We start from the raw sequence: 12,045 nt of genomic DNA on the forward strand, positions 1-12,045 counted from the left end.
AGGTTTTTGCAAATTCTCAAGTACCTTCTCTTGCCCCTTCAACAGTGTTGGCTTTGTTACTGTTCTTTTCTGAAGGAAGTTTCATACTCTCTACTTCTTTTTCTTTTACTTGTTTTTCATCTTTTATTTTTTGTGTATCTTCACTTTTTTTTGAGTAATCAAATTTCTTTTCAGTCTTTTCTTTCTTTTCTTTCTTTCTTTCTCCTTTCTCAATGATGTCTGATTTCTTTTCACCTTTGTCTGTTGATTTATTTTTTTGATCACCGTTTTCCTGCTGAACATCCTTATTGAGTAGAATTGAGCTACTGTTCTCTTTTGTAGAGTTTTTAATTTCTTCAACTGGACAAGGGAGATCACTATGCTCTTCTGACTTTGGGGCTACTTCCAGTCCTTCCCCTCCAGTGTCAGGTGTAGCTTTTTCTTTATCAGTCAAGTCCTCTGAAGTTCTCTCTTTGTCAGTACTAATGTCACTGCTTGGCTGAGATGAGAGTTTTTTTGATTGTCTCTCATTGGTCTTAGCATTGGACATTTCTGTTGAAGCCCTGGCAGCATTAGCTTCCTGGTTAAGAGAAGTTATAGTTTCCAAGATTGACATGGCATCCTTGGCTACATTAGCACTGGGACCAGGAGCAGGGACACCTTAAAGGAAAAAATAAGTTTTAGAGTACATTATGCAGACCATTTGCATTCCTTTAGGTTTTCAAATACCAGTGCTGGTACACATATTCAGAATGTTCTACTTCTTTAACATATTGGGAAAGGCACCAACAAATCCCAGAATAGTCTATTTCCCAGAAGAAGAGTATCTTCTCTATTTTAGTTACTCCCTCTATTATAATTTGCACACACACTCACAATTGCTAAAATGCTTATCATTTTATATTAATCTCAAAAAAATATTGCTTCAGTTGAGGAGTTTGGCTGATACTTAAAGTAAGTATAATTTCACTTGAGCAGCCAAGTAGGGCAATATATTTTTTAAATTGTTAATTTGTTTTAATTAGTTATACATGATGGTAGAATGCATTTATGCACTTTGATATATCATACATAGATTGTATATAATTTCTCAGTTTTTCTGAGTGTACATATTGCAGAATCATATTGGTCATGTAGTCACATACATACATACAGTAATAATGTCTGTTTCATTCTACTATCTTTCCTATCCCCACATCCCCTCCCATCACTTCCCGCTACCTAGTCTAAGGTAATACTATTCTTCCCTAGTGCCTCCTGCCTTATTGTGAATTAGCATCCACATATTAGAGAAAACATTAGGCCTTTGGTTTTGTGGGATTGGCTTATTTTGCTTAGCATGATATTCTCCAATTCCAACTGGCAAATGCCATAATTTCACTATTCTTTAAAGCTGAGTAATATTCCATTGAGTATATATACCACATTTTCTTTATCCATTCATCTATTGAGGGACACCTAGGTTGGTTCCATAGTCTAGCTACTGTGAATTGAGCTGCTATGAACATTGATTGGCTGTGTCACTATAGTATACTGATTTTAGTTCCTTTGGGTATAAACCTAGGAGTTTGATAGCAGAAATTAAAGGGATACAAATAGGTAAAAAAAAAAAAAAAACTCAAACTGTCACTATTTGCTGATGACATGATTCTATATCTAGAAGATCCAAAAAAGTTCCACCAGAAAACTTCTAGAACTAATAAATGAATTCAGCAAAGTAGCAGGATATAGGGTAATATTTTAAAGAACCAAATATCCCTAATTTGATACTCAGTTCAAGAAGAAAAACAATGAGACTGACCAAGAGTAAAAGCAAAGCACCTTGTGTAACAATAGAGGAGTCTGGTTTCTCGTCATCTGGAGCTGTGCTGCCACTTGATTCCTCTTTGTGATTTAGTGTGGCCAAAAACTCATGCACGGCTTTTTCCACCTGAGGTCTGAATGTGTGGTTGATCTTTGGATCCACAACCTGAGAAATAATTCGGTCGATACCAGACTCCAGCATTCCTGATCTGAAATAACATAATTTAGAGTAGGGTAAAAAAAAAAAAAAATCTTGTATTATTTGCACTAACTACTTTTAAATAAAACTGTACCTCTTGTAAATATGTTTTTAACCTTAAATTGTCCCAATCCATTTATCTGATTATATAGGAAGTGGAGAAGACAAAATAATTTCATGCTATAGTGATATTTTACTATACATACAAAAAAGTATGTAAACTGCTCGTCATTATACCACTGGTTGAAAACTAAAACAGACAGAACAAAAACAAAATATTTTTAGAACTAGCCATAGTACCAGAGCCCAGGTATATAGGTGATTCTTTTCTCGCTTCCACTCTGCTCATGGTACACAGGAATAAAGAATCACTAAAGTTGAGTTTAGTGTCTTAAATCAATGAACTCTATAACTTTTATTTATTTTTTTATAGAAAACATAAGCTTTTTCTAAGTCTCCAGGAAAACTGAAGAACACATGCAGAAAGTATTAGTCCATCAAATTATTAAAAAAAAAAAGAAAAAAAATACAAATAAAACTTAAGACTTTTGGCTTTTTATTATCTTCCTGATATAGAGACATGATAATTTATTCATTCAATAATCATATTACAATTGTCTTCTCCATAACAGCTGCCATATGGCTACCCAGCAGTGACAAATCAGACCTGACCTCTGTTCTGGTTGGGGAGCAGACATGAACAATTATAACACAAATGACAAGCATGTGTGTACATCAGGTACTGCAGGAAAAGAGGGGTGAGTAGTCATTTGATATGTCCAAGGTAACTTCGGAATGCTCCACAAAGGAGACATTTTGAGTTGAATGTTGATTTCTACAGAAGAGAAAGTGAAGAAAGGAGCTTCAGGTTGAAGAAATATCACACACAACAGAAAGATGAGTGGGCAAACAATAGTATCTGACACAAGCACCTTGTGTAACGATGGAGGAGTTATCTGAGCAAAAATAAGTGAACATAAAATTATTTTAAGAAACACACTTTCTTCATAAAACAGAACTGGAGAAGTGACTATGTTGGGAAATAGAGATGCGTGCAGGTCATTTCCAGGTTTTAGGCCTCAGTCTCCCTCTACAAAGTGGGTGAGAAGACGTTTCTCTTTACACTTGACAAGACCTATTTTTGAGTATAGCTCTGTCTGGAGTGGAGGATGGATTTTATTTTCATTTCCTGAGGCACACTGCTACCATGTGATACTATAATTCCACTTAAGTGGGCCATAGAGAAAAATGAGTCAATACAGCACAAAGTAGGTTACCCGCTTTTTAAAGTTCTAAGATTGAAAAAAAAGAAAGAGAGAAAAAAAAAAAACCCAATGCAAATCTTGCAAACCCTGCTGAATTTAAGGTGTCTTGAAAATGCAGGAGGAAGAAGAGAAATAGAGAGGCAATTTTAAGAATGTTTTAAGACATAAGTACAAAGGCATAAAATAGAAAATAAAGTCTACCCATTACAAAGCTATCACTTCTATGTCTGTTCTGAGAACAAAGAAAACACATTTACATTAGTCCTCTCTCCCATGGATGTCAGCTTTGATCTTAAAGAGGAATAGAGTCAGTGTTAACAATCACATTTCTCTGAGTGGGCTCAATGCTTTGAGCTGTGGCCACAGCTGCCTCACAAGAGTGCAAAGAAACCTCAGACCAAGGTTCAAGGTCAAAGCCAAAATGTTAGCAGCTGGCATTTGCCTGGTTAAAGTTATTTCCTTGTTTTTCTTTGAGATTCAGTTCAGTTAAGATCATTATTCAAAACTATCTGAGATTTTCAAATTCAGCAGTACAAATAAAAGCATATATAGAATAAAAATTTCCTTCTGATAAAGTTGAGATGAGCAATCAAGTCAAGTCATCTGAGACTGCTGATATTAGAACATTTCTGTAGAACAAAAATGGCAATTGCAGATAGCTCAAACTTACTAAATAGTACCTTAATCTCTCAAAGTCCATGCATAAAAAACTGAAATTATATATATCTGTAGAAGCTAATCTATCCCTATACCATTAGTTTACACACAACTAAATCTCTCTCTTTAAGGAAGCTTTAAAATGTTATTTTCCCTATAACAGAAAATTTTACTAATGATATTTAAGTGAAAATAGTATAAATAAATAACATAAATAAGGGAAAATTTTTAGATGTCCTAGGAAGAGCAATGCCTAAGTTATCCAAGAAAAGACAGCTGTTTTCTGCTCCAGATTTCCTCAGAGAACACCTTACCCCCTCTCCAAATGCAATTTTGTGGTAACAATCTCTCATATTGGTACAAATATTTTAAGTGTCTGATTTTCACAAGCACAAGGTTCAGTTCCTTTAAATAAAATATAATAAAACATTGTTTCCTTATGTTACAGATTCTGTATGCTGAAAAGTAAATGCAACTTCAGATACTGGCAAATGATATTAATCAAATTGTATTGCTATATAATGTGCACATATGAATATGTAACAGTGATTCTTGCTTAAGAAAGAAGTTTGCCTTCCATTTGATATTCTCAACATATAAGAAAAAGAATGCAAGAATATATAAAATATGCTTTAAAGAAGCAATGCAATCATTTGTGAAAAGGAAGGCAGCTAGTCAAAGTATTAAATGAAAGCAGCATATAACTAGTACAGCTGTGCATGAATGTAGGGGGGACACTGCTAGGGGGGGGACACTGTCCCCACTTGCCCAAGCCCCTTTCCTGTAGCTTATTTTGGTACTGTTCTGAAGGTCTTTTTGGAAATGAATAGCCCTCCAAGTCTGTCACCCAACAAATGTCTTCTGTCTCTTTTTCCTGCAACGGCTCTGACTTTTTACCCCAACGTATTATGATGCAGTCCTCTAATGAAATCTTTTGATCTCACCTGGACTCTCTTACAGGTTCCTCAAACATCCTTTAAAATGTAGACAACAAAGCTGTTGTTAATTTTCCTCTTCTCTATTCACCAAGAGACACAGTTCAAGCCCCCAGGCTCCTTTTCTAGTATTACCTGTGACTAAATGCATCCTTTAGTTACGGTGTGAATTTTTTATTTCTGGGGCTTCCTGTGGCTTGGAACTATCACACTAGACAGGTTTGCAGTTCCTACTGAACTAGAGAGAATTAAGAGGTAGCAGGTGTAAAATGACTGTTTAATTGTTTAAAAGCCAGATTTAATTTTCAAAAATTAAATGTTTCTGTGTCTGAATGTATCTGTCAAGGCAGGAAGACTAGAAACTATTTAAATAACTTACCCTTTTGGGGTGAAGAACAGGGATTAAAAGTCTTCTTGTCTTCATAAATATTTAAATTCAAAAACAACTATGACACTGTAAATCAGGTTTATTTGTTTGTAGTAAATCATTTTTCAGGCCTACCTAAACATTCCAACTCGTATTCTCTTTATTTTGTGTTCACTCAAAACACCTCTGACAGATCAATACTTTTTTCTCCCTTTCTATATCATTAAAAAATAGTAGAGTTAAAAGTCAATAAAATGATAAAGAAGACATGGTCTCAAATTATGTGGAAATATTTTAATTTCAGTGATCTTTAATGTTTATTTATAAAATAAAAATAATAAAGACTACTTTTTCGGTGTCGAGAAAATATTTGTAAATGCAGCTCTATGACATTATGGCATTTACCAGCCGTTAATATTATATGTAAAAGTTTTATTTAAAAATCATATATTATTTCCTTTCTTCACATATTTTCATATGTCAGAGGCAAAAAACAAACAAATAAAATAAAATTGTTAAAACTAATGGGAGAAATGTGAAGCAATTGGACCATATTCCAAAATTATACTACATCATATGGAATAGCCACACCAAACCTGATAAAAACTGCCAACAACATCAGGCGAACAAACTCCTATGCAATGTTTCAGCTCTCAGGCAGAGCAGGTTATTGCAGTTTAAAACCTGCCAAGAAATGCCAATTTTGAGACTTACTTAAGGACTTGTTGCCGAATATTGTTTCTTAGTTGGTTCTTATTGAGATGGGGACTCCATGTATGAGTGGCCAAGTGGTTTGCAACAAAGTTGTCAACACGCTGTCTCAAATTCTGATAGGCAGGCTAGAATGAGAAACAAACAAACATACATGTTAAGAAATCTCCAGGGTTATACAATATCAGTATCATATCAGACTCAGGAATTTGTGTATCTTTAGAAGTGTTAATAGTTCTTATAGTGTTAGTAATAAGGCAACAAAGTTTCACAACCTATGACAATCCTGCTTGTAACTTATACTTACTCAAATATTGCCTAATTTATCTAAGACAAGGTATTCTGAGAGGAGGAACACAAAGTAGAAAAACACCTTCTACACACAAAGGACTAGAAAATAAATACAAATATATTTTAATTTAGATGATGTGAAATAAAGGGAGAAAGGCAGAGGAAATAAGCCCTCACGGAGAATGTGGCATTTGAGCTACAAAAAAATCAATTCCAAAGGTTCACAACGTAGCTAGGATAAGAACCACTCTCTTTGAAGATACAGCCCACAATATAAGCAAAGAGCAAGTAGATAAGAAATTGCAGGGTCAGGAGCATTTATTTGGGGGACCCCCCCCCAAATTAATGATCCAATTTGGATGGAGAAGAAAATACAAAAAGCAGAAGTGATACTGGAGATATAGATTGGGGTCTGATGCTAGAAGCCTTTGGGCACCTGGACAAGAAGTCTGAGGTTACAAGGCTGAGAACAGGAATGCACTATACAAAGGAGCACAGTGATGAGATAGTGGTCTTTGGATGATTATTCATTCTACAGTCAAAGAGTAAAAAGACACAAAATGTATTTAGAAAAGCATGCAATAACTAGAGTGATGAAGATCTGAGCCAGGGTGGCAGAGATATGGCATCAAATGTGATATAAGGCAGTGGTTCTCAACTGTAAGTGATTTCAAACTTTCCCCACTCCCGTGGTCAAGGATAAGTTTGGCAATGTCTGAGACATTTCGTGTTGCCACGATGGAGGGGGATGCTATTGGTACCTAGGGAAAAGGTGAGAATGCTATTGAACCTACCATGCACAGTTCTTGCCCCCAAGCAAGAACTATCCTGCCCAGAATGTCAAAAGTGCTAATAGAAGGGGAGCACAGAGAGAGAGGACACATACTAGGCCATCTTCTAGAAGGAATGTGCAACCACTCACTCAGTACTGCCCCCAATCCCTAGAAGTTGCCCCTGCCACTGAAGGTCTTTATTTTTCCTTCCTATGGCTCTTAACAGAGATGAGTTTGAGTATCCTTGAATGATATTAGGAAAAAACAGTACAGCCTCCCCTTCTGCCATTTGCTACCTTTGCTTTTCAAAGTTTAAACTCCAGCAATAAATCTCATGCACCTACCAGTCCCCCTATTTGTCTGTGTGGGAAACTTCTCACCTTCAGAGCTCAGCCTAAACTGGGAAGTCATCATGACACCCAGGGTAGGCTTACGTTGCCCTTCTTCCATGTTCCTACTGTCTTCTATACATACAACATTTGAACAATCCTTCCATTGCACAGTATTTTGGGGAAGGGGAACTATTTACCTCTCCACATGGGTGTAAGCTTACTCTCTCCTTCTCTTAATCTTTGTTTTCATATTGCTTAGCAGATAAACAATTAAAAGAATTCTTAGATACTGGTTAACTATCTCCACCACAGAATGACAAAGATTGCATACCTATGAGATGTCCTTTCATCACTTCCAACACTCAGACTTCGGTTGATGCCTGTTTTCTACTCTACAGGAATGTCTCATAATCATTTCTCATGCTCCTCTCCACTTATTCTATGAATGTGAACTAAACTAATATTTCTTCTGCCAAATGATTCTAAAGCATAATACTTTTTCCCAGTATTTCCAAATCCAGCAAACATCAGTCTCAGGTATTCCAATGTATTTAGCATTATAGTATCTCCAAAATAAGCTCATTTTTTCCCCCTCTTATTTCCAAGTCCTCCTTTCATGAGCAAATGCCAACAGAACTAGCATCAGCATACACTCAGATACTGACTACTTTCTACCATCTTTCTGCTACCACTCTGGCCTAAGGAATTCTCATCTCCTGTTATGAATTCCAGTAACTGATCTGCCTACCCTTGCATACCTAATGTCTATTTTCCAACAGAGTACAGTAGATCTTCTTTTTTTTTTTAAGAGAGAGAGAGAGAGAGAGAGAGAGAGAGAGAGAGAGAGAGAATATTTTAATATTTATTTTTTAGTTATCGGCAGACACAACATCTTTGTTTGTATGTGGTGCTGAGGATTGAACCCGGGCCGCACGCATGCCAGGCGAGCGCGCTACCACTTGAGCCACATCCCCAGCCCAGTAGATCTTCTAATAACCATATAATTCATTGTCTAAAGTAGAAAATGAATGAGCATAAAAGGGTATGTTATTAATAATTACCCATGGTCAACCTTCCTAAAATACAAGTTGATTATGTCCTTTTGCTCAAAACCTGCTAATGGTTCTCAGTTCAAGAAAAAGGCAAACCAATTAGGTTGGTGTCTAAAGCTTGCAAATCTGTGGAGGGAGGTGAATCTTTTCTCTCACCAGGTTCCAAGACCTCTGATCTTCTACACTTGCCATGTCTTTACTTGGAATGCATCAGTTCCTTCAGGGAGAGCTCGAATATCAACTAATTGAAACCTTCCCTGAATGACTTGATCAAAGTAAAATGGTAAGTCTTTTCTCCTCTAGTCTTGCTTTATTTATTTTTTTCCCATAGAAGCCTTCATGCATTATTTATTATCCATTTTTCTCTGCTAGGATGCAAACTCCATAACAGGGGGACTTTTGGTTTACTGCTGTATCCTGGCACTGAAAATTATGCCTGGTATGTAGGTGTTGCTCAGTGAATGTTTCTCGGGTTAATAAATTGATCAGGAGCCATGTAAAACTAAGAAAAATCCCCCAAATCTGCCTTTATAACTTGGGGAGAGAGGAGACACACTTAACTGTTGGAGAGCTCACTGCCTAGGTCACAGTGATGGGCCTCTAGATTGTTTCTCCTCACCCTCTTCAGTTGCTAATCAATATAAAGGAGTCATAGTGGGCTCACAATCATGAGGCTTGCTCCAGAGATCTGGAAACTGGAGTCTACAATGAAGAAATCCTAGTAGTAGTTGGATCTTTGGGTAAATCAAGGCTTTAATTCCTTGCTTGGAAGAGTTGATTTATCTGCCATAGTCAGATCTCCTTGGTTAGGGACCTTCGATGATGACCCCAGGATAGCTTTTTGGGGGTTGGGCAGTTTTCTTTTGGAAAGCCCCAGGTAATTGTCTTGATTCTTATGTATGTATATGACTAACATATATTGCTGCAACCCTATATGCTAGTGGTAAGATTTTTTGACAAAAGGTCAGTCTCTTAGGGTCTGTCATCAAAAGCACCATATTGTAAGTGGTAGATGACAATCAAGGAAGCTCCTCTGCTTGGATAGGCCATCTTATTTATACTTTGGCTTAGTCATCAAATTATTATGAATAGTAAGCTACAATGAAGAAAACTTTTTTGTAGTACTTTTGATATCTTTAAACTTACTTTTTTTCCAAATAAGAAAAGGAATGCAAAATGCTACTCAATATCATAAATAAAAATAAAATCAACAAAACTGCTAAGGAAAAGAAAGAATAGAAGGAGAGAGTATCTTCAGGAGAGTTTGTGACAGCATATGAGGAGCAAGGGAAGAACTACAAGCATACCCAGAGAATTCCTGCTTTTTGCAAGTTCTACTCTTATTTTGTGATTCCCTGAACACCCACAGATTTGGTTGAACCACATGAAGTGACTATACCTGACCACTTTGAACTATTAAAGCAGTATCTTAATGTGTATATGTGTATTTTTTCTTGGGAGAAGGCCCTAGCATTCATTATACTGTCAAAGCAACTGTGCCTCCCCTCACCTCCAAGAAAGGTTTCAATAATCCACTTTCAAGGGTCTGGAAGGAATATTATAGACACAATAATAACATTTAATGGGAATGGGATAAATAAAAATTGAATTTTAGATATTGCAGCTCTTTCCAATCCATGTATTAAAAATTTCCAGTTGCATACACAAGTAACAACACACAGATTTGTGGGTTTCTGAGAATAGCAAAGTAAAATCTCTACTTACTGAATAATAATCAACTCTATGTGGGTATCATTTATCTGGATATGTCTAATATTTTTCCATTAAGTAATAATAAAAAAGCAACTGGTATCAGTTTTTTTTTTTAAAAAAGTGTAGGTTGGCAAGATCCCGTCTCAAATAAAAAAATAAAAAGGGTTGGGGATATAGCTCAGCAGTACAGCAATTACCCAGAATGTCCAAGTTCCTGGAGTTAACCCCCAGCACCACAAAAACAAAACGAAACAAAACAAACCATAAAGAAACAAAAAAGATGCCAGTGTAACTCTCCTGAATAAATCAAATTCTCTTTAGTTCTACATAGTGGTTCTTACAGGGAAAGATACAGCCAGATTTTCCAGAGAGCTTTTCCTAGAAGTGGTGGAACTGAGTGCATTTATCTCAAAGGCTGGGAAGAATCTGCAAATACTGCAAACACCTTTTTTTTTTCCCCCCTAAAGAAACAAGTTTTCTCAGACCAGCCAAATATTCTATGAACACACTCCAACATCACCAAAACACACCAGAATTGAAGCCAAAAAAATAACAACAATAACAGTTTTCCAATATGCTTCCAGCTTCACCTGCCTCCAGTTCTAGGTTCTGTTTTTCCATTCCTCTCAGTAATTGCTCCTTCCTGTTGTCTTCTGTTCATTCTCTGCCAAACCCTGTAAGTTCACCCGTTCCTGCTAAATTCCCCCTTTACTCTGACATTTGGAACAAAGTCCCTTCCCTTCCCTACCCCACCTTTTTGGGCAGAGAACATTTTTGCCGATCTTTCCGCCTTTCCCCTTATTCTCCAGAACTCACTCTCTTCTGCTTTTCCTCTCCAGTATTTGCTGTCACCTCTTCTCCATCCTTTCCCCAATGAATGGCGCCGTTCTCTCTACCTGTCCCTCACCTTAGAGAAATGACTTGGCCTACTCCACTTTAGCCAGGCAGTCGTTGCTAGACACAGAACTAAAAATCCCATCTCCTCACCCAACTTTTCGCTGCCTGGGTTTGCCTCCTTGCCCCCGCCCCCAGTGTTCAGCCAAACACACTGCAAGTAATTTTCTCAATTATCAGAGTGATTTCTCCAAAAGACAAAGACAAGGCCCTGACTGCCCAGGAACCTTCAAGAGAGAAGACGAATTAACTTGGATACAAAGTAAACCAAGGAATAAAATTGTCAAGAGACAAGAACGAACACAAAACGGCACTCCCGGCGTTAGTGCTCCCAAACCGCTCCCCCTAAGAACGACGACTCAGTCTGGCTCAGCACAAGGGCGTGACTGCACAGCCCAGGTCGTGTCCGGCAAGGAGCAGGCACTTCATAAACACGGTCGGTCAAGGGAACAAGGACAGGTGAATGAATGAACACACCGCGCCTGGCGGAGCGAGCCACAGCTGCAGCTCAAACAGGGAGCGCTGCAAAAGGACTCGGTGAGAGGCGCACTCGGGGGAGCCGGGCTGGCCAAGCCGGGGCTCCCCGGCCCCGGGGGGGGGTGCGGGACAGCACCCGGGAAGGCGCCTCCAGGGCCCCGGCCCCGCCGACCCCAGCCCCCGCGCGCCCCGAACCTTGGTGTCCACGTCGGCGAGGCAGTCCCTGCGGAACTGGTCGAAGAGCCCCTGGCTCTTGAGGTGGTTCACGATCATTGCCACGAGCTGCGGGTCCCCGGCGCCAGCCCCCGCGCCGCCCGCCCCTCCCGCTCCCGGGCCAGTCCCAGGGCCCGGCGGCGGCGGCGGTGGCTGCGGCTGTGGCGGGGGAGGCGGCGGCGCCGGAGGTGGCGGCTGCGGCTGCGGGTTGGTGGCCATGGCGGCCTGGGCCGGGGAGCGTGCGGACCCGGGCGAGCGCTCCTGGAAGGCGGCGGCTACACAGGTCCCGCCGCCTGAGGGAAGCCAACGGGATGTTGTTACGGAACCAGCGGATCCAGAGCAACCCCGGAAGTGAAAAGGAACCGAGGGAAGGAAGGAAAAGAC

General features: G+C 38.9%; 1 protein-coding gene across 1 annotated transcript in view; it reads right to left on the reverse strand.

The window, feature by feature from the left end:
• The window catches only part of Bod1l1 (biorientation of chromosomes in cell division 1 like 1), a 52,605-nt gene extending 40,620 nt beyond the window's left edge, over positions 1–11,985 (reverse strand). The window contains exons 1-4 of the mRNA XM_076865336.2: positions 11,644–11,985; positions 5,920–6,044; positions 1,801–1,991; positions 25–639 (exon numbers count right to left, since the gene is read on the reverse strand). Coding sequence (XP_076721451.1) covers positions 25–639; positions 1,801–1,991; positions 5,920–6,044; positions 11,644–11,880 — 1,168 coding nt within the window. The 5' untranslated portion in view covers positions 11,881–11,985. The remainder of the gene's footprint in view (positions 1–24; positions 640–1,800; positions 1,992–5,919; positions 6,045–11,643) is intronic.
• Between the last annotated feature and the right edge of the window lie 60 nt (positions 11,986–12,045).

Source organism: Callospermophilus lateralis, chromosome 8 (genome assembly GCF_048772815.1).
Source record: "Callospermophilus lateralis isolate mCalLat2 chromosome 8, mCalLat2.hap1, whole genome shotgun sequence".
Taxonomy (NCBI): Eukaryota; Metazoa; Chordata; class Mammalia; order Rodentia; family Sciuridae; genus Callospermophilus; species Callospermophilus lateralis.